General features: G+C 35.9%; 5 protein-coding genes across 7 annotated transcripts in view; all 5 read right to left on the bottom strand.

Moving 5' to 3' along the window:
• Positions 1-509: 509 nt before the first annotated feature.
• On the bottom strand, positions 510-17,720 carry LOC116004508 (basic form of pathogenesis-related protein 1-like). 3 transcript variants are annotated; one of them, XM_031245658.1, is made up of 2 exons: positions 17,609-17,682; positions 510-1,159 (listed from the first exon to the last, which is right to left on the bottom strand). In XM_031245658.1, exons 1-2 carry the CDS (start codon positions 17,627-17,629, stop codon positions 683-685), a joined length of 498 nt encoding a protein of 165 aa, XP_031101518.1. In that variant the 5' UTR covers positions 17,630-17,682; the 3' UTR covers positions 510-682. The 3 variants fall into 3 exon arrangements, 2 of the variants coding, with proteins under 2 accessions (XP_031101518.1, XP_031100814.1); XM_031244954.1 differs by lacking the exon at positions 510-1,159 and adding an exon at positions 13,971-14,623 and having other exon boundaries at positions 17,609-17,712; XR_004095012.1 differs by lacking the exon at positions 510-1,159 and adding an exon at positions 17,497-17,556 and having other exon boundaries at positions 17,609-17,720.
• Positions 17,721-19,549: 1,829 nt separating this feature from the next.
• Positions 19,550-20,300, bottom strand: LOC116003708 (basic form of pathogenesis-related protein 1-like). The gene has a single exon (XM_031243911.1). It carries the CDS (start codon positions 20,219-20,221, stop codon positions 19,724-19,726), a length of 498 nt encoding a protein of 165 aa, XP_031099771.1. The 5' UTR covers positions 20,222-20,300; the 3' UTR covers positions 19,550-19,723.
• Positions 20,301-22,142: 1,842 nt separating this feature from the next.
• LOC116006199 (basic form of pathogenesis-related protein 1-like) lies at positions 22,143-22,894 on the bottom strand. Its single transcript, XM_031246863.1, has one exon. It carries the CDS (start codon positions 22,812-22,814, stop codon positions 22,317-22,319), a length of 498 nt encoding a protein of 165 aa, XP_031102723.1. The 5' UTR covers positions 22,815-22,894; the 3' UTR covers positions 22,143-22,316.
• A 1,840-nt stretch (positions 22,895-24,734) lies between these two features.
• Positions 24,735-25,487, bottom strand: LOC116002637 (basic form of pathogenesis-related protein 1-like). The gene has a single exon (XM_031243138.1). It carries the CDS (start codon positions 25,405-25,407, stop codon positions 24,910-24,912), a length of 498 nt encoding a protein of 165 aa, XP_031098998.1. The 5' UTR covers positions 25,408-25,487; the 3' UTR covers positions 24,735-24,909.
• Positions 25,488-27,326: 1,839 nt separating this feature from the next.
• Positions 27,327-28,000, bottom strand: part of LOC115996742 (basic form of pathogenesis-related protein 1-like) — a 13,896-nt gene continuing 13,222 nt past the window's right edge. Inside the window, exon 2 of the mRNA XM_031236133.1 lies at positions 27,327-27,993. Coding sequence (XP_031091993.1) covers positions 27,502-27,993 — 492 coding nt within the window. The 3' untranslated portion in view covers positions 27,327-27,501. The remainder of the gene's footprint in view (positions 27,994-28,000) is intronic.

The following is a 28,000-nucleotide window of genomic DNA, read 5'->3' as shown; positions in this document are numbered from 1 at the left end:
ATACATGTCATCATGTGTTTGTCACCTCATTTTTGTAGTTTCATTTGATGGTTGAAAATTTTGTAATCTTATTTCATGTTATTTGATATATATTATCATTTTTTTTAGTATTACTAAATTTAAATTTTAGTTTTTTAAATATAGGGACTATTTTGCTCCGGGCTATAAAATGTTTAGAGTTAAGATCATTTTGATAATAAGAAATTTGATCTGTTTTACCGAGAAGGTCTACAGTTCGAGTCCGTATAGCGCTACTTATATTTATTATAACAATAAAAAAGAAATTATAACAATAAAAAAAAAAAAGAAAAAATCATCTAAAATTTGTCTCATTTTCACTCATTATTTTTTCGTGTTAAGAACTCGCAACTGGTTGGTGTTGGTTAATCAAAATCAATTTATTCCTATGAGTTCACTCAGGGAAATCTTATAAGGCAGAACCAAAAACAAAAAAAGAAAAAATGGATATCAATGGACTCAGAAATAAATAAAGTATAGCTAGCCAGAAGTAAAAGAAAAAGTTCAAAATTGAATTCAACCAACATCCATGCATGAAACAGTAGTTGTTTCATGATAGTACATTAGTGCTAATATTGTAGTTTTTAAATATTTATATTTTTTTTTATAATGCATTGTCTGCATTTCACAAGATCATACTAATCAACAAGAAAAAAAATTATTTTTAATATGGACGTTCGCCCACATAGTTGCCTGGAGGGTAATAGTTGCAGGTGACAAACATCCAACCAGTTTTGCACGTAGCCCTAGCACAGCCAATACTCGTGGTGTCACGCCAAACCACCTGCGTATAATGGTGGCACTCTCCGCCGGTGCAAGAATTCGACGCCTGGTCATAGTATTTCTTCTCATCCATCCACAACTTCACGGAATCCGCCGGAGACAATTCGGCAGAAGCCATTGCGATGTTTTCTCCATATGGCCCTTGTGAGTGCTGCGCCGCACAGTCAGCAGACCTCTTGGTGGCATAGGATTCAGCAAAGTCTGCTAAGGTGGTGTTCCACTTAACCGGTGGAGCGCCGACCGTTTCTCGAGCCGCGTTATGTGCAGCAATAAACCCTTTAATGCAATCAGAATCACAGGTGGCCTGTCCAAAAGATGGCTGGGCAATGGCGGCTAAGGCAATTATGGCAATAGAGACCTGCAGAAAAGAAAACTCCATTTCCTTTTTATTGTGATTTGCAGATCAGATGCAATAAAAAGGAAAAGTAAGAGGAAATGGAAAAATGTAGTCTTTCTGCAGAGATGCAATATAATGACCATTGGCATTGGGTTATAGGGTATTTATAGGAATGTATGTATCCTAAAAGAATGGATATCTTTGAATAATTTCTATGGCCTACAAATACAAGAATAATGGTGACCTCACACTTGATCATTGCATTTAATAAGGAAACACGAATATTTCTGGGTAGAGTATCTATAGGAAGAAAGTTAGGTAGGTAGGTTGAAAAAAATTGGTTCTGGTGACAAGTAAATGTCTAGGAGGGGTGAATAAAATTTTTTTATTTTACAAAAAATACACAAAAAGTGTACAGCAAAAAATCATAAACTTGCCAAATCTAATTTCAAAATCTCCATTTCCACTTGTTTTGTGATTGTATATATATTCTAACACGATTTGCAAATAATTAATCTTATTTCAGAATCTCCATTTGTAATACCCGTATTTTCCTAAAATTATTATTTTAATAAATATTTTCAAAAAGGAATTATTATTATTATTTTATATAAATCTACCTATTTTGTTATGGGCAATGGGTCAACTTATTTTTTTTTTATTTTACTACTTAAATCCCCTAGCCCAAATGTGATTATTTCGTAATGTTCTGAACCTAACTTTAGCCGAATTCCAAATTAATTATTTTAGCCCAATTTTTTTTGGCCCATTTATAATTCTCTAATTTTTCTACCGTAACTATATCTGTTTTAACCCATAACAGTCTAACCAAAGATATTTTCCCTTACCCACCACAAAAATGTGACAAGTGTCACTTTCTATACCACATGTTTTCATCCTTATCTTATAAGAGATAATATACAAGCTTGATCTCCCATTTTTTTTCCCACTTGGCCGAAATTTAGAGAGGAAAAAAAAGAGAGGAGAGAGAGAGTATTAGTCTTCATCTTCTTCCTTGAAGCTCAAGAATCCATAGCCAAATTTCTCTTCACAAGTATTCAAGTAAAGGAGAGGATTTAGCTATTGGTGTTTAAAGGATTTGAAGGAAAATCTAGCCTCTCAAGTTTCTTATCAAGTGGCTAGAATCCCATTAAGTGTTGATGAGAGTTTTGGTCTTCAAGGGTAAGATTTCATGTTCACTAAAATCATATATTTTGCCCCAATATATATAAGTATATTTTGATGATATATGATATGATATGATATGATATCAAAATTATATGTTTTACAAATTATGTGCATAATAATGTTCATGTGATCACAAGTGCATTGCATAATATGTGTATGATTCTCGAATTGTCGAGAATTGATTTTTACGGGTCAAACCCGTGTGTTGAGTAAATGATTGGCTTGGAATTTTGGTGTTATATACATATATGTATTAAGAATGATATATTATTATGGAATGAATTATTGTGGAGAAAAATATGGTTTGAGAAATTATATATTTTATTGAAGAAAATATTTATTATGAAGAAATGATATATTTTGGAAATTATATATATATATATATATACATATTTGGTCATTGGAGGATAATAATATTGGTGCTGGTGTGAGCCGGAAATTAAATCTCACAACTTACCTTTGGAATTGTAGTCATTATGAAAAATTAATTGATTGATATTGGTGTGGGTCGAATCCCCCAATTTGATTTTGGTTTGGCTAATGATGCCTGGTGGTGGTTATGTAGAGAGCTTAAAGACTCTCCACTTGGTATTTAATCCTCCTTGACAAATATGTTATTTTTGGAAAAGTATATCTCCACATATATGTTTTGAAAAAGTATATTATGAGATAAATGATAAAAACCCAAGCCTATATTTTACGGGGTGAAATGGAACTTACTTAGCTTATGCTAATTTTGGGATATACACCCCTTTGTTTTTGTGTTAAAATGATTTTTGCAGGTGAACATGAATAGGATGGAAGTTGAGGTTGAGATCTACTCTATCTTAGAATAGACACCCTGGAAGTTTTAGCATTTTGAGAAATACCCGGTTGTATTGATTATTTCCATATGTAGTAAGTTATACTTTGGATTGTTATTTGATGTTGTAAGTTTAGCCTTAGCGTTTGGTATAGGAAAGATACCTAAGCGTGGCGGTAACACCCATTTTCTTTTGGTTAGATGTATAAGCTTCCGCAATATATTATTAGTGATTTTGTAATAAATTTAAGATGTGAAAATTGGGGTGTTACACCATTAATCCCATGGTAACTTTGATGCAAACAGCAAAAAAAGATAAAGATTGGAAGCTTGTCAGACAGCCAAGATACCATCCCACAGCTCCACACTGCGAGGCAGGCATGGGCTGATAATCATGCTCTAGTATCCTAGCCTAAAATAACTTTTTAAGTAAATTACGTTGTGCACACAATATTTTAAAATCAATTTTTTTTTATTGTATTTAAGCCATTTAGCACATTTTCAATCTATAGATCTATTGTTGGAAGAACCAGAAAATTAAACACTTTAATTTATTTCTTAATTGAAACTCATTTAGGCCAAAGTTTGGGCACGCTCCGTGCCTAGGACAGTTATGGGCCTAGGTCGTGCCTAGATCCGGTCCTAGGCCAATTTCAAGTTGGGCCCTGTACTTTTTCTAATTAGACTAAGACGATCCCGATCCAAGCTAATCCCAGTGAAGCCCATGTCCAGTTTTTTAGGGTAGGTTTAATCCTGGACCAGAATCCACAATGCAAGGTGAACCTTGGTCCATGGTATAACAATTGCACCTATAGGGTATGTGTATTTCTAGTGCCTCCTATCAATAATGAAATCGAAGAGATATTTTGATTATATCAACCTTGTAAAAGAGAAGGAAAATAAATGTTTATTTAGAAATTGCCATTCATCCTCTTTTTAGGTGAATATTGAACACTCATAAAACCTCTCAATTTTCATGACCATATCATTCGTTATTACTTCCACCAGGGACTGCACCAGTCCTTTAATATATATATATATATCAAATCCTAAAACTTAAATCTCCAATATTCAATTTTCACACATTCTGGTTTCTCGTTATTGTTTCTTTCCTAGCAGAGTAGCGGACCCATTATTGCATACTGCATAGTAGCAGTAAGGAAGTCGGTGAAATGAGACATTTAATTGACCGACAATTGATCTTGAGTTCTTATATTAATTTTTAAAATTTATCTAAAATACGGTTAAGGTTAACAACGATTGTAACTGTCATTACATGCATACCTATTGTGCACTTGAAGAGGGCCCCAACCCTTGTTTGTTGAGCAGAGATGAGAGGAAGATAGGCAGCCCTCGTGAAGCTATACACTCCCTACATTGCTCAACCTGTTTCCCCAAACTGAAGCTATACACTCCCTACATTGCTCAACCTGTTTCCCCAAACCGTTCTAAGGAGGGGGCTATTGAGTTACTTTGCATACCTATAAAAAAAGATTGGTATATTCCTACCATTCTCATGAAACAAGATTTATACATGTCATCATGTGTTTGTCACCACATTTTTTGTAGTTTCATTTCATGGTTGAAAATTTTGTAATCTTATTTCATGTTATTTGATATATATTATCATTTTTTTATTATTACTAAATTTAAATTTTAGTTTTTAAATATAGGGACTATTTTACCCCGGGCTATAAAATGTTTAGAGTTAAGATCATTTTGATAATAAGCAATTAGATCTGTTTTACCAAGAAGGTCTCCCATTTGAGTCCGTATAGCCTTACTTATATTTATTATAACAATAAAAAAGAAATTATAACCATAAAAAAAAATCATCTAAATTTTGTCTCATTTTCACTCATTATTTTTTCATGTTAAGAACTCTAAAACTTGTTGGTGTTGGTTAATCAAAATCAATTTATTCCTATGAGTTCACTCGGGGAAATCTTATAAGGCAGAACCAAAAACAAAAAAGAAAAAATGGATATCAATGGACTCAGAAAAAAATAAAGTATAGCTAGCCAGAAGTAAAAGTAAAAGAAAAAGTTCAAAATTGAATTCAATCAACATCCATGCATGAAACAGTAGTTGTTTCATGATAGTACATTAGTGCTAATATTTTAGTTTTTAAATATTTATATATTTTTTTATAATGCATTGTCTGCATTTCACAAGATCATACTAATCAACAAGAAAAAAAATTGTTTTTAATATGGACGTTCGCTGACATAGTTGCCTGGAGGGTAATAGTTGCAGGTGACAAACATCCAACCAGTTTTGCACGTAGCCCTAGCACAGCCAATACTCGTGGTGTCACGCCAAACCACCTGCGTATAATGGTGGCACTCTCCGCCGGTGCAAGAATTTGACGCCTGATCATAGTATTTCTTCTCATCCATCCACAACTTCACGGAATCCGCCGGAGACAATTCGGCAGAAGCCATTGCGATGTTTTCTCCATATGGCCCTTGTGAGTGCTGCGCCGCACAGTTAGCAGACCTCTTGGTGGCATAGGATTCAGCAAAGTCTGCTAAGGTGGTGTTCCACTTAACCGGTGGAGCGCCGACCGTTTGTCGAGCCGCGTTATGTGCAGCAATAAACCCTTTAATGCAATTAGAATCACAGGCGGCCTGTCAAAAAGATGGCTGGGCAATGGCGGCTAAGGCAATTATGGCAATAGAGACCTGCAGAAAAGAAAACTCCATTTCCTTTTTATTGTGATTTGCAGATTTGATGCAATAAAAAGGAAAAGTAAGAGGAAATGGAAAAATGTAGTCTTTCTGCAGAGATGCAATATAATTACCATTGGCATTGGGTTATAGGGTATTTATAGGAATGTATGTATCCTATAAGAATGGATATCTTTGAATAATTTCTATGGCCTACAAATACAAGAATTATGGTGACCTCACAAATATTGATCATTGCATTTAATAAGGAAACACAAATACTTCTGGGTAGAGTATCTATAGGAAGAAAGTTAGGTAGGTAGGTTGAAAAAAATTGGTTCTGGTGACAAGTAAATGTCTAGGAGGGGTGAATAAAATATTTTTATTTTACAAAAAACACACAAAAAGTGTACAGCAAAAAATCATAAACTTGCCAAATCTAATTTCAAAATCTCCATTTCCACTTGTTTTGAGATTGTATATATATTCTAACACGATTTGCAAATAATTAATCTAATTTCAGAATCTCCATTAATCCCCTGGTAACTTTGATGCAAACAGCAAAAAAAAGATAAAGATTGGAAGCTTGTCAGACAGCCAAGATACCATCCCACAGCTCCACACTGCGAGGCAGGCATGGGCTGATAATCATGCTCTAGTATCCTAGGCTAAAATAACTTTTTAAGTAAATTATGTTGTGCACACAATATTTTAAAATCAATTTTTTTTATTGTATTGAAGTGATTTAGCACATTTTCAATCTATAGATCTATTGTTGGAAGAACTAGAAAATTAAACACTTTAATTTATTTCTTAATTGAAACTCATTTAGGCCAAAGTTTGGGCACGCTCCGTGCCTAGATCCGGTCCTAGGCCAATTTCAAGCTGGGCCCCGAACTTTTTCTAATAAGACTAAGACAATCCCAATCCAAGCTGTTGAATCAAAAGGTTGATCACAATTGTTTGGCAAAAAGAAATCCAATTCAAGTCAGAAAAAAGGAGTACACCAAAATTAGAAATCAAATCCCAATCAAACTAGAAATAACATCAATATTGTTTTGGTTCTGATTAGTTGGCTATTTAAAGGACCTCTCACCATTACACCATTCACGAATTCCCTAGCTAATATTGTGAGGCATAAGAGAGTTTGAGAGAATTCTAAATTCCCCTATAAAGTAGTACATGTGTTTAGGTTACAATAGATTAGATAGGAGAAGATCAATCTATTGTGTAATTTCGTGTCCCAAAACTATGTACTTTGAATATTAAGCTTTTAGTGGATTTAGGCAAATTCGCAAGACTGAGAAGTGCCTCGCAGAATAGGGTTTTTTTCCCAAACTGCGTTATCAAGTCTCTTGTGTTACAACTATTGTTTTAACATCTCTGTGTGCTGCGCATTACATTTTTCAATTGGTATAGAGCCAAACTGCTTAAGTTATTAGTAGGATCCTAATGGAGTTTCCCAGAGAAGGACTATCAAATAACAGGCCACCAGCCCTAAGTGGTACAAACTGTTCTTATTGGAAAGCTAGAATGAAAATCTACATATTAGCACAAGGAGAAAGAGTATGGAGGGCTGTTGAAAACGAATGGAAACATCCCCTTGATGACAATAACAAAGCAAAAGGTCGTGCTGATTGGAGCGAAGAAGAACTCAAAGAGTTCGACTATAACTCAAAAGCTATGAATGTCATCTACGGAGCCGTGAGTGAAGAAACATTCAAACTAATCGCTGCCACAAATGTAGCAAAAACAGCATGGGATATATTGTGTGATCATCATGAAGGAAATTCAACAGTCAAACAATCAAAACTACAAATGGTCCAAACTCAGTTTGAAAATCTGAAGATGGAGGAAGAAGAAGATATCACACAATTTAATGGAAGAATACTAGAAATTGCTGGGGAAGCCTATAACTTAGGGGAACCCATTCCTGAAAACAGGTTAGTAAAAAAGGTATTGCGATCATTACTAGAAAGATTTATGATGAAAGTAACAGCTATTCAAGAAAGCAAAGATCTCAATACCTGCAAGTTAAGTGATCTAATGGGAAACCTTAAAACATATGAGCTTGAGATGCTGCAAAACAAAAAGCCTAATGGCAAAGGAATAGCCCTTCAATCAAAACAAGACACCAACTCAGATGAAGATACTGAAAAAATGGAAGAATCCATTGCTTTGTTGACAAAAAACTTCAACAGAGTTCTCAAGAAATTTAACAAATTCAGAAATAAGAACAAGAGTTTCTCAAATAATCAAGGGAGTCCATCATTTGCACAAAACCAATCCGTCAATTCCAAGAAGAAAGGGAATCCAAACCTTGATGGAATACAGTGCTATGAGTGGACATATTCAGTCAGAATGTCCAAATTACCTAAGGAGGAAGAACAAAACATATGTAACAACCTTGAGTGATGACTCAGATAGTGAAGAAGAAAACAACACAAATTTTGTGGCCTTTTTCACAAATCATGAAGGCGATGATGAATAAAAGGAGGACATGCATGATTTATTAAACTCCTATACACAGCTGCACGCCAAGTGGGAAGAAATCATCAAAGTAAACTTAAATCTCATGCAAGAAAATCACTTCCTTAAAAGTGAAAAGGAAAATGAAATACTTCTTCACAAAGAAACCCAAGAAAAGTTAATGAAATCACTAAAAGAGGAAGACAAGTTGCTACAGGAAATAAGAAGACTAACTGAAAATGCAGAACAATCAAACTTAGCAACAAGGAAAGATTTTGCAGTCGAAAACAGAGAAGTGTTACAACATCACTTTCAACACCGTAGAAGAATCAGATGTTACTACTGTCACAGATTGGGACACATCAAGGCACACTGCTACAAAAGACAAAATGATCTCCATAACAGAATCTGGGCAAAGCAAGAACAAAAACCAGCCCAAAGAGTCTGGGTCAGAAAAAATCAAACACCAGTCACAGCCTATACTTCAAAAATCAGCAAAGAAACAAGTGTTTGGTACTTCGACAGTGGATGTTCAAGACACATGATCGGAAACCCAAACAATAATCTAGAGGACATCCATTACAAAAGTGAAGGACATGTAACCTTTGGAGATGGAGAAAGGGGGCAAATCATTGCTAGCGGAACACTAAATGTCCATGGTCTCCCCAGATTATCAAGAGTCTTCCTGGTACAAGGCTTAAAAGCAAACCTTATCAGTATAAGTCAGCTGTGCGAAGATGAACTAAGGGTAGAATTCTCAAAAGAAAATTGCAAAGTGTACAACCAAGGACATGAATGCGTCATGATTGGAAAAAGGTCATCGGATAAATGCTACACATGGGATAGCCATTTAACCTGCAACCAAGTCACTATCAATCAAACACTTCTGTGGCATCAACGTATGGGGCATATAAATTTTCATGATATGAAAAAGGGACTAAAAAGGGGAGCATACCGAGATGTTCCAAAACTGGACATTGATGAAAATAGAAAATGTGATGCATGTCTTGAAAACAAAATGACAAGAAGTAGCCACAAAAGAACACCAGGAACTCACACTTCAAGAATTATGGAACTTCTCCATATGGACCTCTTTGGACCCACTCAAACAGAAAGCATAGGAGGAAAACGGTATGTTCATGTAACCGTTGATGATTTCTCACGATATACATGGGTAAACTTCCTCAGAGACAAATCAGAAACATTCAACGCCTTCAAAATCCTCATCAACAAAATACAAAATGAAAAGGATCAAAAGGTGGGAAAAATCATCCGGTTAAGAAGTGATCATGGAAGAGAATTTGAAAACTCACAGTTCAAAACATATTGTGACGAGAATGGAATCCATCACGAATTCTCGGCTCCCAAAACACCGCAACAAAATGGGGTAGTTGAGCGGAAAAATCGGACCATACAAGAAATGGCAAGGGTCCTACTAAATCACAAAAGAATATCACCAAAGTTTTGGGCAGAGGCTGTAAACACCGCATGTTACTTGATAAATCGAGTATACATACGGAAAGAAACAAACATGACACCCTACCAAATTTGGAAAGGTAGGACACCAAATCTAAAACACACACATGTATTTGGTAGCAACTGCTACATACTAAGAGACAGAGAATCCTTAGGAAAATTCGACATCAAAAGTGACCAAGGAATCTTCCTAGGATACTCATCAAACAGTCGGGCCTTTCGTGTGTTTAATCTCAGGACAAACAGTGTGATGGAATCCATAAATGTAACCATCAACGATGAATATTCAGAAGAAAACAATGATAATGATGATTACTCAGAAATTGTTGAAACAACAGTTCCACCATCAATGAATACCCCTACAGAAAAAACAAAAACAGAGACCAAATCAGAAGATGAGGATGAAGAAACTAAAAAACAGCCTCTCATACCAAAATCAAAAACTCAGAAAAATCACCCCCTCGAAAATATCATTGGAGATCTAGAAGATGGAATAAGGACTAGAGGGAAAAATAGAGACTACCTCAAGATGTCTGAAGGAGATCTTTGTTATACATCAAAAATCGAACCAAAGAACACCAATGAAGCATTGTTAGATGAATTTTGGATAGAAGCCATGCAGGAGGAATTACAACAGTTTGAAAGAAATGGGGTATGGGAATTAGTCACCAAACCACAAGATGTCAACAGCATCGGAACAAAATGGGTCTATAAAAACAAAACAGATGAACAAGGAAACATAGTAAGGAACAAAGCCAGACTAGTAGCCCAAGGCTACACACAAGTCGAAGGAACAGACTTTGAAGAAACTTTTGCACCAGTAGCTAGAATTGAGTCCATACGGCTTCTAATAGCCGTAGCATGCATCCTAAAAATAAAACTGTATCAAATGGATGTAAAAACCGCATTTCTGAATGGGTACCTAAAAGAAGAAGTCTATGTAGCCCAACCAAAAGGTTTTGAAGATCCATATCATCCTGAACATGTCTACAAGCTCAAGAAGGCACTATATGGTTTAAAACAAGCTCCACGAGCTTGGTATGAGCGATTAACCCAATTCTTGCTGAATAAAGGTTACCAAAGAGGGAGTGTAGACAAGACACTATTTGTAAAAACTCATAAGAAAGATATCACGATTACACAAATCTACGTTGACGATATAGTTTTTGGATCAACACAAAGCTGCTACAAGAACCAATTCATTACAGATATGGAAGGAGAATTTGAGATGAGTATGGTTGGTGAACTAAGCTACTTTCTGGGGTTACAGGTTAAGCAATTAGAAAATGGAATCTTTGTCTCACAAAGCAAATATGCAAGAAATCTTGTCAAAAGATTCGGATTGAATGAAAGCAAAGTTGTTAGAACACCTGTTCCAACAACAGAGAGGATCTCTAAAGATCCAGAAGGGAAGAAGGTGGAACAGACTCTATATCGAAGCATGATAGGGGGCCTACTCTATTTAACAGCGAGCAGACCAGATTTAAGTTTTGGGGTAGGGATATGTGCCAGATATCAAGCCAATCCCATGGAAACACATCTAAAAGCTGTAAAAAGAGTCATCAAATATGTAAAAGGGACCATTGATCTAGGTATATGGTATTCTTTTGACACAAACCAACACCTATCTGCATACTGCGATGCAGACTGGGCGGGAAATATGGATGATAGAAAAAGCACATCAGGAGGATGCTTCCTGATTTTTGGTGTCTTAGTTAAGCAAAAAACAGAGCTCAATATCCATATCAACAGTAGAGGCTGAATATATCGCTGCCGGAAGTTGCTGTACACAACTATTGTGGATGAAACAAATGTTAGATGATTATGGGATCCACCAATCAACAATGACCATATACTGTGATAACAAAAGTGCAATAGACATCTCCAAAAATCCTGTTCAGCATTCACGAACCAAACACATTGACATCAGACACCACTTCATAAGGGAACTAGTTGAAGATGAAATCGTATCTCTCACACATATCAGTACTGACAAACAATTGGCAGATATCTTTACGAAAGCACTAGATGGAAACAGATTCTCAAAGTTGAGATCCGAAATTGGCTTAGGCCAAATATAGTTCAAAAAAAAAGAGAGAAAAGAAAAGAAAAGAAAAGAGCTGGAATAGTGAGGAAAAAGAAAGAGAAACTGAAGAAATATTTGACTATGTGGGTCCAAGAACACGTGAAAAAAACAGTCAAGAAGAAAATCAAGGAGAAGAAAGACAAGAAGAAGAAAAGACTCCAGAAGGAAATTTTTGAGCAAAAAAGGGGGAGAAACAAATTCAATTCTGACTCTTTTGTTGATCTACTGAAGATCTGTTGATGATGAAATCTTTTGCTGAATATTATGCTAATGATGAAGACAAGTCTTTTGCTAATATGCTGATGATGAAGTTTTTTTTTCTAATATGCTGGAATGATAAGAACATATGTTTGTACCATTAATGCTACTATGAAGTTCAGAATACTATGAACTATCATGTATACTATTAATGATGAAACTTCTCTAAGCAGCTAAATGATTCAAATCACTAACAAATGATGAAATTTGATGCTGATGAATCTACTCACTAATTGGTACTACTATAATTATTTCCTCTGTCTCTCAAAAAATACCATACTGACCTGAAGTCACAAAGACTCAAACAGAAGATTCAGGACCAAAAGTGGAAATACAGGAGAATCAACTAAGGGGGAGAAATCAAGGTTTTTGCCAAAAATTTGACAAAGGGGGAGAGTGTTGAATCAAAAGGTTGATCACAATTGTTTGGAAAAAAGAAATCCAATTCAAGTCAGAAAAAGGAGTACACCAAGATTAGAAATCAAATCCCAAACAAACTAGGAATAACACCAATACTGTTTTGGTTCTGATTAGTTGGCTATTTAAAGGACCTCTCACCATTACACCATTCACGAATTCCCTAGCTAATATTGTGAGGCATAAGAGAGTTTGAGAGGATTCTAAATTCCCCAAGAAAGTAGTACATGTGTTTAGGTTACAATAGATTAGATAGGAGAAGATCAATCCATTGTGTAATTTCTGGTCCCAAAACTATGTACTTTGAATATTAAGCTTTTAGTGGATTTAGGCAAATTCTCAAGACTGAGAAGTGCCTCGCAGAATAGGGTTTTTCCCAAACTGCGTTATCAAGTCTCTTGTGTTACAACTATTGTTTTAATATCTCTGTGAGCTGCGCATTACATTTTTCACAAGCTAATCCCAGTGAAGCCCATGTCCAGTTTTTTAGGGTAGGTTTAATCCTGGACACAATGCAAGGTGAACCTTGGTCCATGATATAACAATTGCACCTATAGGATATGTGTATTTCTAGTGCCTCCTATCAATAATGAAATCGAAGAGATATTTTGATTATATCAACCTGGTAAAAGAGAAGGAAAATAAATGTTTATTTAGAAAATGCCTTTCATCCTCTTTTTAGGTGCATATTGAACACTCATAAAACCTCTCAATTTTCATGACCATATCATTCGTTATTACTTCCACCAGGGAAGTCACTCACTTGAAGAGGGCCCCAACCCTTGTTTGCTGAGCAGAAATGAGAGGAAGCAGATAGGCCGGCCTCGTGAAGCTGTACACTCCCTACATTGTTCAACCTGTTTCCCCAAACCGTTCTAAGGAGGGGGCTATTGAGTTACTTTAATTTGCATATCTATAAAAAAAAATTGGTATATTCCTACCATTCTCATGAAACAAGATTTATACATGTCATCATGTGTTTGTCACCTCATTTTTTGTAGTTTCATTTCATGGTTGAAAATTTTGTAATCTTATTTCATGTTATTTGATATATATTATCATTTTTTTTAGTATTACTTAATTTAAATTTTAGTTTTTTAAATATAGGGACTATTTTGCCCAAGGCTATAAAATGTTTAGAGTTAAAGATCATTTGATAATAAGCAATTTGATCTGTTTTACCGAAAAGGTCTACCGTTCGAGTCCGTATAGCCTCACTTATATTTATTATAACAATAAAAACGAAATTATAACGAAAAAATAAAGAAAAAATCATCTAAAATTTGTCTCATTTTCACTCATTATTTTTGAGGGTTAAGAACTCGCAACCGGTTGGTGTTGGTTAATCAAAATCAATTTATTCCCATGAGTTCACTCAGGGAAATCTTATAAGGCAGAACCATAAACAAAAAAGAAAAAATAGATATCAATGGACTCAGAAAAAAATAAAGTATAGCTAGCCAGAAGTAAAAGAAAAAGTTCAAAATTGAATTCAATCAACATCCATGCATGAAACAGTAGATGTTTCATGATAGTACATTAGTGCTAATATTTTAGTTTTTAAATATTTATATTTTTTTTTTGTATAATGCATTGTCTGCATTTCACAAGATCATACTAATCAACAAGAAAAAAAATTGTTTTTAATATGGACGTTCGCCCACATAGTTGCCTGGAGGGTAATAGTTGCAGGTGACAAACATCCAACCAGTTTTGCATGTAGCCCTAGCACAGCCAATACTCGTGGTGTCACGCCAAACCACCTGCGTATAATGGTGGCACTCTCCGCCGGTGCAAGAATTCGACGCCTGGTCATAGTATTTCTTCTCATCCATCCACAATTTCACGGAATCCGCTGGAGACAATTCGGCAGAAGCCATTGCGATGTTTTCTCCATATGGCCCTTGTGAGTGCTGCGCCGCACAGTCAGCAGACCTCTTGGTGGCATACGATTCAGCGAAGTCTGCTAAGGTGGTGTTCCACTTAACCGGTGGAGCGCCGACCGTTTCTCGGGCCGCGTTATGTGCAACAATAAACCCTTTAATGCAATCAGAATCACAGGCGGCCTGTCCAAAAGATGGCTGGGCAATGGCGGCTAAGGCAATTATGGCAATAGAGACCTGCAGAAAAGAAAACTCCATTTCCTTTTTATTGTGATTTGCAGATCAGATGCAATAAAAAGGAAAAGTAAGAGGAAATGGAAAAATGTAGTCTTTCTGCAGAGATGCAATATAATGACCATTGGCATTGGGTTATAGGGTATTTATAGGAATGTATGTATCCTAAAAGAATGGACATCTTTGAATAATTTCTATGGCCTACAAATACAAGAATAATGGTGACCTCACAAATATTGATCAATGCTTTTAATAAGGAAACACAAATATTTATGGGTAGAGTATCTATAGGAAGAAAGTTAGGTAGGTAGGTTGAAAAAATTTGGTTCTGGTGATAAGTAAATGTCTAGGAGGGATGAATAAAAATTTTTTATTTTACAAAAAATACACAAAAAGTGTACAGCAAAAAATCATAAACTTGCCAAATCTAATTTCAAAATCTCCATTTCCACTTGTTTTGAGTTTGTATATATATTCTAACACGATTTGCAAATAATTAATCTAATTTCAGAATCTCCATTAATCCCCTAGTAACTTTGACGCAAACAGCAAAAATAGATAAAGATTGGAAGCTTGTCAGACAACCAAGATACCATCCCACTGCGAGGCTGTCATGGGCTGATAATCATGCTATAGTATCCTAGCCTAAAATAACTTTTTAAGTAAATTATGTTGTGCACACAATTTTTTAAAATCTATTTTTTTTATTGTATTTAAGCCATTTAGCACATTTTCAATCTATAGATCTATTGTTGGAAGAACCAGAAAATTAAACACTTTAATTTATTTCTTAATTGAAACTCATTTAGGCCAAAGTTTGGGCACGCGCCGTGCCTAGGACTGTTATGGGCCTAGGCCGTGCCTAGATCCCCGTGCCTAGGACTGTTATGGGCCTAGGCCGTGCCTAGATCCGGTCCTAGGGGACTGTTATGGGCCTAGGCCGTGCCTAGATCCGGTCCTAGGCCAATTTCAAGCTGCTAGGCCGTGCCTAGATCCGGTCCTAGGCCAATTTCAAGCTGTGCCCCGGACTTTTTCTAATAAGACTAAGACGATCCCAATCCAAGCTAATCCCAGTGAAGCCCATGTCCAGTTTTTTAGGGTAGGTTTAATCCGGGACACAATGCAAGGTGAACCTTGGTCTATGGTATAACAATTGCACCTATAGGGTATGTGTATTTCTAGTGCCTCCTATCAATAATGAAATCGAAGAGATATTTTGATTATATCAACCCGGTAAAAGAGAAGTAAAATAAATGTTTATTTAGAAATTGCCTTTCATCCTCTTTTTAGGTGAATATTGAACACTCATAAAACCTCTCAATTTTCATGACCATATCATTCGTTATTACTTCCACCAGGGAAGTCACTCACTTGAAGAGGGCCCCAACCCTTGTTTGCTGAAGAGATGAGAGGAAGCAGATAGGCAGCCCTCGTGAAGCTATACACTCCCTACATTGCAAAACCTGTTTCCCAAAACCGTTCTAAGGAGGGGGCTATTGAGTTACTTTGCATACCTATAAAAAAAAATTGGTATATTCCTACCATTCTCATGAAACAAGATTTATACATGTCATCATGTGTTTGTCACCTCATTTTTTGTAGTTTCATTTCATGGTTGAAAATTTCGTAATCTTATTTCATGTTATTTGATATATATTATCATTTTTTTAGTATTACTAAATTTAAATTTTAGTTTTTTAAATATAGGGACTATTTTGCCCCGGGCTATAAAATGTTTAGAGTTAAGATCATTTTGATAATAAGCAATTTGATTTGTTTTACCGAGAAGGTCTACCATTCGAGTCCGTATAGCCCTACTTATATTTATTACAACAATAAAAAAAGAAATTATAACCGATAAAAAAAAAAGAAAAAATCATCTAAAATTTGTCTCATTTTCACTCATTATTTTTTCGTGTTAAGAACTCGCAACTGGTTGGTGTTGGTTAATCAAAATCAATTTATTACTATGAGTTCACTCAGGGAAATATTATTAGGCAGAACCAAAAACAAAAAAAAAGAAAAAATGGATATCAATGGACTCGGAAAAAAATAAAGTATAGCTAGCCAGAAGTAAAAGAAAAAGTTCAAAATTGAATTCAATCAACATCCATGCATGAAACAGTAGTTGTTTCATGATAGTACATTAGTGCTAATATTTTAGTTTTTAAATATTTATATTTTTTTGTATAATGCATTGTCTGCATTTCACAAGATCATACTAATCAACAAGAAAAAAAAAATTGTTTTTAATATGGACGTTCGCCCACATAGTTTCCTGGAGGGTAATAGTTGCAGGTGACAAACATCCAACCAGTTTTGCACGTAGCCCTAGCACAGCCAATACTCGTGGTGTCACGCCAAACCACCTGCGTATAATGGTGGCACTCTCCGCCGGTGCAAGAATTCAACGCCTGGTCATAGTATTTCTTCTCATCCATCCACAATTTCACGGAATCCGCCGGAGACAATTCGGCAGAAGCCATTGCGATGTTTTCTCCATATGGCCCTTGTGAGTGCTGCGCCGCACAGTTAGCAGACCTCTTGGTGGCATACGATTCAGCGAAGTCTGCTAAAGCAGACCTCTTGGTGGCATACGATTCAGCGAAGTCTGCTAAGGTAGACCTCTTGGTGGCATACGATTCAGCGAAGTCTGCTAAGGTGGTGTTCCACTTAACCGGTGGAGCGCCGACCTCTGCTAAGGTGGTGTTCCACTTAACCGGTGGAGCGCCGACCGTTTCTCGGGCCGCGTTATGTGCAGCAATAAACCCTTTAATGCAATCAGAATCACAGGCGGCCTGAGCAATAAACCCTTTAATGCAATCAGAATCACAGGCGGCCTGTCCAAAAGATGGCTGGGCGCAATCAGAATCACAGGCGGCCTGTCCAAAAGATGGCTGGGCAATGGTGGCTAAGGCAATTATGGCAATAGAGACCTGCAGAAAAGAAAACTCCATTGGTGGCTAAGGCAATTATGGCAATAGAGACCTGCAGAAAAGAAAACTCCATTTCCTTTTTATTGTGATTTGCAGATCAGATGCAATAAAAAGGAAAAGTAAGAGGAAATGGAAAAATGTAGTCTTTCTGCAGAGATGCAATATAATGACCATTGGCATTGGGTTATAGGGTATTTATAGGAATGTATGTATCCTAAAAGAATGGACATCTTTGAATAATTTCTATGGCCTACAAATACAAGAATAATGGTGACCTCACAAATATTGATCAATGCATTTAATAAGGAAACACAAATATTTATGGGTAGAGTATCTATAGGAAGAAAGTTAGGTAGGTAGGTTGAAAAAATTTGGTTCTGGTGATAAGTAAATGTCTAGGAGGGATGAATAAAAATTTTTTATTTTACAAAAAATACACAAAAAGTGTACAGCAAAAAATCATAAACTTGCCAAATCTAATTTCAAAATCTCCATTTCCACTTGTTTTGAGTTTGTATATATATTCTAACACGATTTGCAAATAATTAATCTAATTTCAGAATCTCCATTAATCCCCTAGTAACTTTGATGCAAACAGCAAAAATAGATAAAGATTGGAAGCTTGTCAGACAACCAAGATACCATCCCACTGCGAGGCTGTCATGGGCTGATAATCATGCTATAGTATCCTAGCCTAAAATAACTTTTTAAGTAAATTATGTTGTGCACACAATTTTTTAAAATCTATTTTTTTTATTGTATTTAAGCCATTTAGCACATTTTCAATCTATAGATCTATTGTTGGAAGAACCAGAAAATTAAACACTTTAATTTATTTCTTAATTGAAACTCATTTAGGCCAAAGTTTGGGCACGCTCCGTGCCTAGGACTGTTATGGGCCTAGGCCGTGCCTAGATCCGGTCCTAGGCCAATTTCAAGCTGTGCCCCGGACTTTTTCTAATAAGACTAAGACGATCCCAATCCAAGCTAATCCCAGCGAAGCCCACGTCCAGTTTTTTAGGGTAGGTTTAATCCGGGACACAATGCAAGGTGAACCTTGGTCCATGGTATAACAATTGCACCTATAGGGTATGTGTATTTCTAGTGCCTCCTATCAATAATGAAATCGAAGAGATATTTTGATTATATCAACCCGGTAAAAGAGAAGGAAAATAAATGTTTATTTAGAAATTGCCTTTCATCCTCTTTTTAGGTGAATATTGAACACTCATAAAACCTCTCAATTTTCATGACCATATCATTCGTTATTACTTCCACCAGGGAAGTCACTCACTTGAAGAGGGCCCCAACCCTTGTTTGCTGAAGAGATGAGAGGAAGCAGATAGGCAGCCCTCGTGAAGCTATACACTCCCTACATTGCAAAACCTGTTTCCCCAAACCGTTCTAAGGAGGGGGCTATTGAGTTACTTTGCATACCTATAAAAAAAAATTGGTATATTCCTACCATTCTCATGAAACAAGATTTATACATGTCATCATGTGTTTGTCACCTCATTTTTTGTAGTTTCATTTCATGGTTGAAAATTTCGTAATCTTATTTCATGTTATTTGATATATATTATCATTTTTTTAGTATTACTAAATTTAAATTTTAGTTTTTTAAATATAGGGACTATTTTGCCCCGGGCTATAAAATGTTTAGAGTTAAGATCATTTTGATAATAAGCAATTTGATTTGTTTTACCGAGAAGGTCTACCATTCGAGTCCGTATAGCCCTACTTATATTTATTATAACAATAAAAAAGAAATTATAACCGATAAAAAAAAAAGAAAAAATCATCTAAAATTTGTCTCATTTTCACTCATTATTTTTTCGTGTTAAGAACTCGCAACTGGTTGGTGTTGGTTAATCAAAATCAATTTATTACTATGAGTTCACTCAGGGAAATATTATTAGGCAGAACCAAAAACAAAAAAGAAAAAATGGATATCAATGGACTCAGAAAAAAATAAAGTATAGCTAGCCAGAAGTAAAAGAAAAAGTTCAAAATTGAATTCAATCAACATCCATGCATGAAACAGTAGTTGTTTCATGATAGTACATTAGTGCTAATATTTTAGTTTTTAAATATTTATATTTTTTTGTATAATGCATTGTCTGCATTTCACAAGATCATACTAATCAACAAGAAAAAAAAATTGTTTTTAATATGGACGTTCGCCCACATAGTTGCCTGGAGGGTAATAGTTGCAGGTGACAAACATCCAACCAGTTTTGCACGTAGCCCTAGCACAGCCAATACTCGTGGTGTCACGCCAAACCACCTGCGTATAATGGTGGCACTCTCCGCCGGTGCAAGAATTCGACGCCTGGTCATAGTATTTCTTCTCATCCATCCACAATTTCACGGAATCCGCCGGAGACAATTCGGCAGAAGCCATTGCGATGTTTTCTCCATATGGCCCTTGTGAGTGCTGCGCCGCACAGTCAGCAGACCTCTTGGTGGCATACGATTCAGCGAAGTCTGCTAAGGTGGTGTTCCACTTAACCGGTGGAGCGCCGACCGTTTCTCGGGCCGCGTTATGTGCAGCAATAAACCCTTTAATGCAATCAGAATCACAGGCGGCCTGTCCAAAAGATGGCTGGGCAATGGCGGCTAAGGCAATTATGGCAATAGAGACCTGCAGAAAAGAAAACTCCATTTCCTTTTTATTGTGATTTGCAGATCAGATGCAATAAAAAGGAAAAGTAAGAGGAAATGGAAAAATGTAGTCTTTCTGCAGAGATGCAATATAATGACCATTGGCATTGGGTTATAGGGTATTTATAGGAATGTATGTATCCTAAAAGAATGGACATCTTTGAATAATTTCTATGGCCTACAAATACAAGAATAATGGTGACCTCACAAATATTGATCAATGCATTTAATAAGGAAACACAAATATTTATGGGTAGAGTATCTATAGGAAGAAAGTTAGGTAGGTAGGTTGAAAAAATTTGGTTCTGGTGATAAGTAAATGTCTAGGAGGGATGAATAAAAATTTTTTATTTTACAAAAAATACACAAAAAGTGTACAGCAAAAAATCATAAACTTGCCAAATCTAATTTCAAAATCTCCATTTCCACTTGTTTTGAGTTTGTATATATATTCTAACACGATTTGCAAATAATTAATCTAATTTCAGAATCTCCATTAATCCCCTAGTAACTTTGATGCAAACAGCAAAAATAGATAAAGATTGGAAGCTTGTCAGACAACCAAGATACCATCCCACTGCGAGGCTGTCATGGGCTGATAATCATGCTATAGTATCCTAGCCTAAAATAACTTTTTAAGTAAATTATGTTGTGCACACAATTTTTTAAAATCTATTTTTTTTTATTGTATTTAAGCCATTTAGCACATTTTCAATCTATAGATCTATTGTTGGAAGAACCAGAAAATTAAACACTTTAATTTATTTCTTAATTGAAACTCATTTAGGCCAAAGTTTGGGCACGCTCCGTGCCTAGGACTGTTATGGGCCTAGGCCGTGCCTAGATCCGGTCCTAGGCCAATTTCAAGCTGTGCCCCGGACTTTTTCTAATAAGACTAAGACGATCCCAATCCAAGCTAATCCCAGCGAAGCCCACGTCCAGTTTTTTAGGGTAGGTTTAATCCGGGACACAATGCAAGGTGAACCTTGGTCCATGGTATAACAATTGCACCTATAGGGTATGTGTATTTCTAGTGCCTCCTATCAATAATGAAATCGAAGAGATATTTTGATTATATCAACCCGGTAAAAGAGAAGGAAAATAAATGTTTATTTAGAAATTGCCTTTCATCCTCTTTTTAGGTGAATATTGAACACTCATAAAACCTCTCAATTTTCATGACCATATCATTCGTTATTACTTCCACCAGGGAAGTCACTCACTTGAAGAGGGCCCCAACCCTTGTTTGCTGAAGAGATGAGAGGAAGCAGATAGGCAGCCCTCGTGAAGCTATACACTCCCTACATTGCAAAACCTGTTTCCCCAAACCGTTCTAAGGAGGGGGCTATTGAGTTACTTTGCATACCTATAAAAAAAAATTGGTATATTCCTACCATTCTCATGAAACAAGATTTATACATGTCATCATGTGTTTGTCACCTCATTTTTTGTAGTTTCATTTCATGGTTGAAAATTTCGTAATCTTATTTCATGTTATTTGATATATATTATCATTTTTTTAGTATTACTAAATTTAAATTTTAGTTTTTTAAATATAGGGACTATTTTGCCCCGGGCTATAAAATGTTTAGAGTTAAGATCATTTTGATAATAAGCAATTTGATTTGTTTTACCGAGAAGGTCTACCATTCGAGTCCGTATAGCCCTACTTATATTTATTATAACAATAAAAAAGAAATTATAACCGATAAAAAAAAAAGAAAAAATCATCTAAAATTTGTCTCATTTTCACTCATTATTTTTTCGTGTTAAGAACTCGCAACTGGTTGGTGTTGGTTAATCAAAATCAATTTATTACTATGAGTTCACTCAGGGAAATATTATTAGGCAGAACCAAAAACAAAAAAGAAAAAATGGATATCAATGGACTCAGAAAAAAATAAAGTATAGCTAGCCAGAAGTAAAAGAAAAAGTTCAAAATTGAATTCAATCAACATCCATGCATGAAACAGTAGTTGTTTCATGATAGTACATTAGTGCTAATATTTTAGTTTTTAAATATTTATATTTTTTTGTATAATGCATTGTCTGCATTTCACAAGATCATACTAATCAACAAGAAAAAAAAATTGTTTTTAATATGGACGTTCGCCCACATAGTTGCCTGGAGGGTAATAGTTGCAGGTGACAAACATCCAACCAGTTTTGCACGTAGCCCTAGCACAGCCAATACTCGTGGTGTCACGCCAAACCACCTGCGTATAATGGTGGCACTCTCCGCCGGTGCAAGAATTCGACGCCTGGTCATAGTATTTCTTCTCATCCATCCACAATTTCACGGAATCCGCCGGAGACAATTCGGCAGAAGCCATTGCAATGTTTTCTCCATATGGCCCTTGTGAGTGCTGCGCCGCACAGTCAGCAGACCTCTTGGTGGCATACGATTCAGCGAAGTCTGCTAAGGTGGTGTTCCACTTAACCGGTGGAGCGCCGACCGTTTCTCGGGCCGCGTTATGTGCAGCAATAAACCCTTTAATGCAATCAGAATCACAGGCGGCCTGTCCAAAAGATGGCTGGGCAATGGTGGCTAAGGCAATTATGGCAATAGAGACCTGCAGAAAAGAAAACTCCATTTCCTTTTTATTGTGATTTGCAGATCAGATGCAATAAAAAGGAAAAGTAAGAGGAAATGGAAAAATGTAGTCTTTCTGCAGAGATGCAATATAATGACCATTGGCATTGGGTTATAGGGTATTTATAGGAATGTATGTATCCTAAAAGAATGGACATCTTTGAATAATTTCTATGGCCTACAAATACAAGAATAATGGTGACCTCACAAATATTGATCAATGCATTTAATAAGGAAACACAAATATTTATGGGTAGAGTATCTATAGGAAGAAAGTTAGGTAGGTAGGTTGAAAAAATTTGGTTCTGGTGATAAGTAAATGTCTAGGAGGGATGAATAAAAATTTTTTATTTTACAAAAAATACACAAAAAGTGTACAGCAAAAAATCATAAACTTGCCAAATCTAATTTCAAAATCTCCATTTCCACTTGTTTTGAGTTTGTATATATATTCTAACACGATTTGCAAATAATTAATCTAATTTCAGAATCTCCATTAATCCCCTAGTAACTTTGATGCAAACAGCAAAAATAGATAAAGATTGGAAGCTTGTCAGACAACCAAGATACCATCCCACTGCGAGGCTGTCATGGGCTGATAATCATGCTATAGTATCCTAGCCTAAAATAACTTTTTAAGTAAATTATGTTGTGCACACAATTTTTTAAAATCTATTTTTTTTATTGTATTTAAGCCATTTAGCACATTTTCAATCTATAGATCTATTGTTGGAAGAACCAGAAAATTAAACACTTTAATTTATTTCTTAATTGAAACTCATTTAGGCCAAAGTTTGGGCACGCTCCGTGCCTAGGACTGTTATGGGCCTAGGCCGTGCCTAGATCCGGTCCTAGGCCAATTTCAAGCTGTGCCCCGGACTTTTTCTAATAAGACTAAGACGATCCCAATCCAAGCTAATCCCAGCGAAGCCCACGTCCAGTTTTTTAGGGTAGGTTTAATCCGGGACACAATGCAAGGTGAACCTTGGTCCATGGTATAACAATTGCACCTATAGGGTATGTGTATTTCTAGTGCCTCCTATCAATAATGAAATCGAAGAGATATTTTGATTATATCAACCCGGTAAAAGAGAAGGAAAATAAATGTTTATTTAGAAATTGCCTTTCATCCTCTTTTTAGGTGAATATTGAACACTCATAAAACCTCTCAATTTTCATGACCATATCATTCGTTATTACTTCCACCAGGGAAGTCACTCACTTGAAGAGGGCCCCAACCCTTGTTTGCTGAAGAGATGAGAGGAAGCAGATAGGCAGCCCTCGTGAAGCTATACACTCCCTACATTGCAAAACCTGTTTCCCCAAACCGTTCCAAGGAGGGGGCTATTGAGTTACTTTGCATACCTATAAAAAAAAATTGGTATATTCCTACCATTCTCATGAAACAAGATTTATACATGTCATCATGTGTTTGTCACCTCATTTTTTGTAGTTTCATTTCATGGTTGAAAATTTCGTAATCTTATTTCATGTTATTTGATATATATTATCATTTTTTTAGTATTACTAAATTTAAATTTTAGTTTTTTAAATATAGGGACTATTTTGCCCCGGGCTATAAAATGTTTAGAGTTAAGATCATTTTGATAATAAGCAATTTGATTTGTTTTACCGAGAAGGTCTACCATTCGAGTCCGTATAGCCCTACTTATATTTATTATAACAATAAAAAAGAAATTATAACCGATAAAAAAAAAAGAAAAAATCATCTAAAATTTGTCTCATTTTCACTCATTATTTTTTCGTGTTAAGAACTCGCAACTGGTTGGTGTTGGTTAATCAAAATCAATTTATTACTATGAGTTCACTCAGGGAAATATTATTAGGCAGAACCAAAAACAAAAAAGAAAAAATGGATATCAATGGACTCAGAAAAAAATAAAGTATAGCTAGCCAGAAGTAAAAGAAAAAGTTCAAAATTGAATTCAATCAACATCCATGCATGAAACAGTAGTTGTTTCATGATAGTACATTAGTGCTAATATTTTAGTTTTTAAATATTTATATTTTTTTGTATAATGCATTGTCTGCATTTCACAAGATCATACTAATCATCAAGAAAAAAAAAATTGTTTTTAATATGGACGTTCGCCCACATAGTTTCCTGGAGGGTAATAGTTGCAGGTGACAAACATCCAACCAGTTTTGCACGTAGCCCTAGCACAGCCAATACTCGTGGTGTCACGCCAAACCACCTGCGTATAATGGTGGCACTCTCCGCCGGTGCAAGAATTCGACGCCTGGTCATAGTATTTCTTCTCATCCATCCACAATTTCACGGAATCCGCCGGAGACAATTCGGCAGAAGCCATTGCGATGTTTTCTCCATATGGCCCTTGTGAGTGCTGCGCCGCACAGTCAGCAGACCTCTTGGTGGCATACGATTCAGCGAAGTCTGCTAAGGTGGTGTTCCACTTAACCGGTGGAGCGCCGACCGTTTCTCGGGCCGCGTTATGTGCAGCAATAAACCCTTTAATGCAATCAGAATCACAGGCGGCCTGTCCAAAAGATGGCTGGGCAATGGTGGCTAAGGCAATTATGGCAATAGAGACCTGCAGAAAAGAAAACTCCATTTCCTTTTTATTGTGATTTGCAGATCAGATGCAATAAAAAGGAAAAGTAAGAGGAAATGGAAAAATGTAGTCTTTCTGCAGAGATGCAATATAATGACCATTGGCATTGGGTTATAGGGTATTTATAGGAATGTATGTATCCTAAAAGAATGGACATCTTTGAATAATTTCTATGGCCTACAAATACAAGAATAATGGTGACCTCACAAATATTGATCAATGCATTTAATAAGGAAACACAAATATTTATGGGTAGAGTATCTATAGGAAGAAAGTTAGGTAGGTAGGTTGAAAAAATTTGGTTCTGGTGATAAGTAAATGTCTAGGAGGGATGAATAAAAATTTTTTATTTTACAAAAAATACACAAAAAGTGTACAGCAAAAAATCATAAACTTGCCAAATCTAATTTCAAAATCTCCATTTCCACTTGTTTTGAGTTTGTATATATATTCTAACACGATTTGCAAATAATTAATCTAATTTCAGAATCTCCATTAATCCCCTAGTAACTTTGATGCAAACAGCAAAAATAGATAAAGATTGGAAGCTTGTCAGACAACCAAGATACCATCCCACTGCGAGGCTGTCATGGGCTGATAATCATGCTATAGTATCCTAGCCTAAAATAACTTTTTAAGTAAATTATGTTGTGCACACAATTTTTTAAAATCTATTTTTTTTATTGTATTTAAGCCATTTAGCACATTTTCAATCTATAGATCTATTGTTGGAAGAACCAGAAAATTAAACACTTTAATTTATTTCTTAATTGAAACTCATTTAGGCCAAAGTTTGGGCACGCTCCGTGCCTAGGACTGTTATGGGCCTAGGCCGTGCCTAGATCCGGTCCTAGGCCAATTTCAAGCTGTGCCCCGGACTTTTTCTAATAAGACTAAGACGATCCCAATCAAAGCTAATCCCAGCGAAGCCCATGTCCAGTTTTTTAGGGTAGGTTTAATCCGGGACACAATGCAAGGTGAACCTTGGTCCATGGTATAACAATTGCACCTATAGGGTATGTGTATTTCTAGTGCCTCCTATCAATAATGAAATCGAAGAGATATTTTGATTATATCAACCCGGTAAAAGAGAAGGAAAATAAATGTTTATTTAGAAATTGCCTTTCATCCTCTTTTTAGGTGAATATTGAACACTCATAAAACCTCTCAATTTTCATGACCATATCATTCGTTATTACTTCCACCAGGGAAGTCACTCACTTGAAGAGGGCCCCAACCCTTGTTTGCTGAAGAGATGAGAGGAAGCAGATAGGCAGCCCTCGTGAAGCTATACACTCCCTACATTGCAAAACCTGTTTCCCCAAACCGTTCCAAGGAGGGGGCTATTGAGTTACTTTGCATACCTATAAAAAAAATTGGTATATTTCTACCATTCTCATGAAACAAGATTTATACATGTCATCATGTGTTTGTCACCTCATTTTTTGTAGTTTCATTTCATGGATGAAAATTTCGTAATCTTATTTCATGTTATTTGATATATATTATCATTTTTTTAGTATTACTAAATTTAAATTTTAGTTTTTTAAATATAGGGACTATTTTGCCCCGGGCTATAAAATGTTTAGAGTTAAGATCATTTTGATAATAAGCAATTTGATTTGTTTTACCGAGAAGGTCTACCATTCGAGTCCGTATAGCCCTACTTATATTTATTATAACAATAAAAAAGAAATTATAACCGATAAAAAAAAAAGAAAAAATCATCTAAAATTTGTCTCATTTCCACTCATTATTTTTTCGTGTTAAGAACTCGCAACTGGTTGGTGTTGGTTAATCAAAATCAATTTATTACTATGAGTTCACTCAGGGAAATATTATTAGGCAGAACCAAAAACAAAAAAGAAAAAATGGATATCAATGGACTCAGAAAAAAATAAAGTATAGCTAGCCAGAAGTAAAAGAAAAAGTTCAAAATTGAATTCAATCAACATCCATGCATGAAACAGTAGTTGTTTCATGATAGTACATTAGTGCTAATATTTTAGTTTTTAAATATTTATATTTTTTTGTATAATGCATTTTCTGCATTTCACAAGATCATACTAATCATCAAGAAAAAAAAAATTGTTTTTAATATGGACGTTCGCCCACATAGTTGCCTGGAGGGTAATAGTTGCAGGTGACAAACATCCAACCAGTTTTGCACGTAGCCCTAGCACAGCCAATACTCGTGGTGTCACGCCAAACCACCTGCGTATAATGGTGGCACTCTCCGCCGGTGCAAGAATTCGACGCCTGGTCATAGTATTTCTTCTCATCCATCCACAATTTCACGGAATCCGCCGGAGACAATTCGGCAGAAGCCATTGCGATGTTTTCTCCATATGGCCCTTGTGAGTGCTGCGCCGCACAGTCAGCAGACCTCTTGGTGGCATACGATTCAGCGAAGTCTGCTAAGGTGGTGTTCCACTTAACCGGTGGAGCGCCGACCGTTTCTCGGGCCGCGTTATGTGCAGCAATAAACCCTTTAATGCAATCAGAATCACGGGCGGCCTGTCCAAAAGATGGCTGGGCAATGGTGGCTAAGGCAATTATGGCAATAGAGACCTGCAGAAAAGAAAACTCCATT

This window comes from Ipomoea triloba, chromosome 1 (genome assembly GCF_003576645.1).
Source record: "Ipomoea triloba cultivar NCNSP0323 chromosome 1, ASM357664v1".
Lineage (NCBI taxonomy): Eukaryota > Viridiplantae > Streptophyta > Magnoliopsida > Solanales > Convolvulaceae > Ipomoea > Ipomoea triloba.
The sequence above is the reverse complement of the archived record's forward strand: the minus strand, read 5'-3'. Positions and strand labels throughout refer to the sequence as shown.

Excerpts from the sequence above, each read along its gene's own strand:
- LOC116002637 (XM_031243138.1), bottom strand. The coding sequence starts at position 25,407 with ATGGAGTTTTCTTTTCTGCAGGTCTCTATTGCCATAATTGCCTTAGCC.
- LOC116004508 (XM_031244954.1), bottom strand. The coding sequence starts at position 17,629 with ATGGAGTTTTCTTTTCTGCAG. Across the intron at positions 14,624-17,608 it reads TGGAGTTTTCTTTTCTGCAG|GTCTCTATTGCCATAATTGC; the intron begins GTCTCTATTGCC and ends TCTTTTCTGCAG.
- LOC116003708 (XM_031243911.1), bottom strand. The coding sequence starts at position 20,221 with ATGGAGTTTTCTTTTCTGCAGGTCTCTATTGCCATAATTGCCTTAGCC.
- LOC116006199 (XM_031246863.1), bottom strand. The coding sequence starts at position 22,814 with ATGGAGTTTTCTTTTCTGCAGGTCTCTATTGCCATAATTGCCTTAGCC.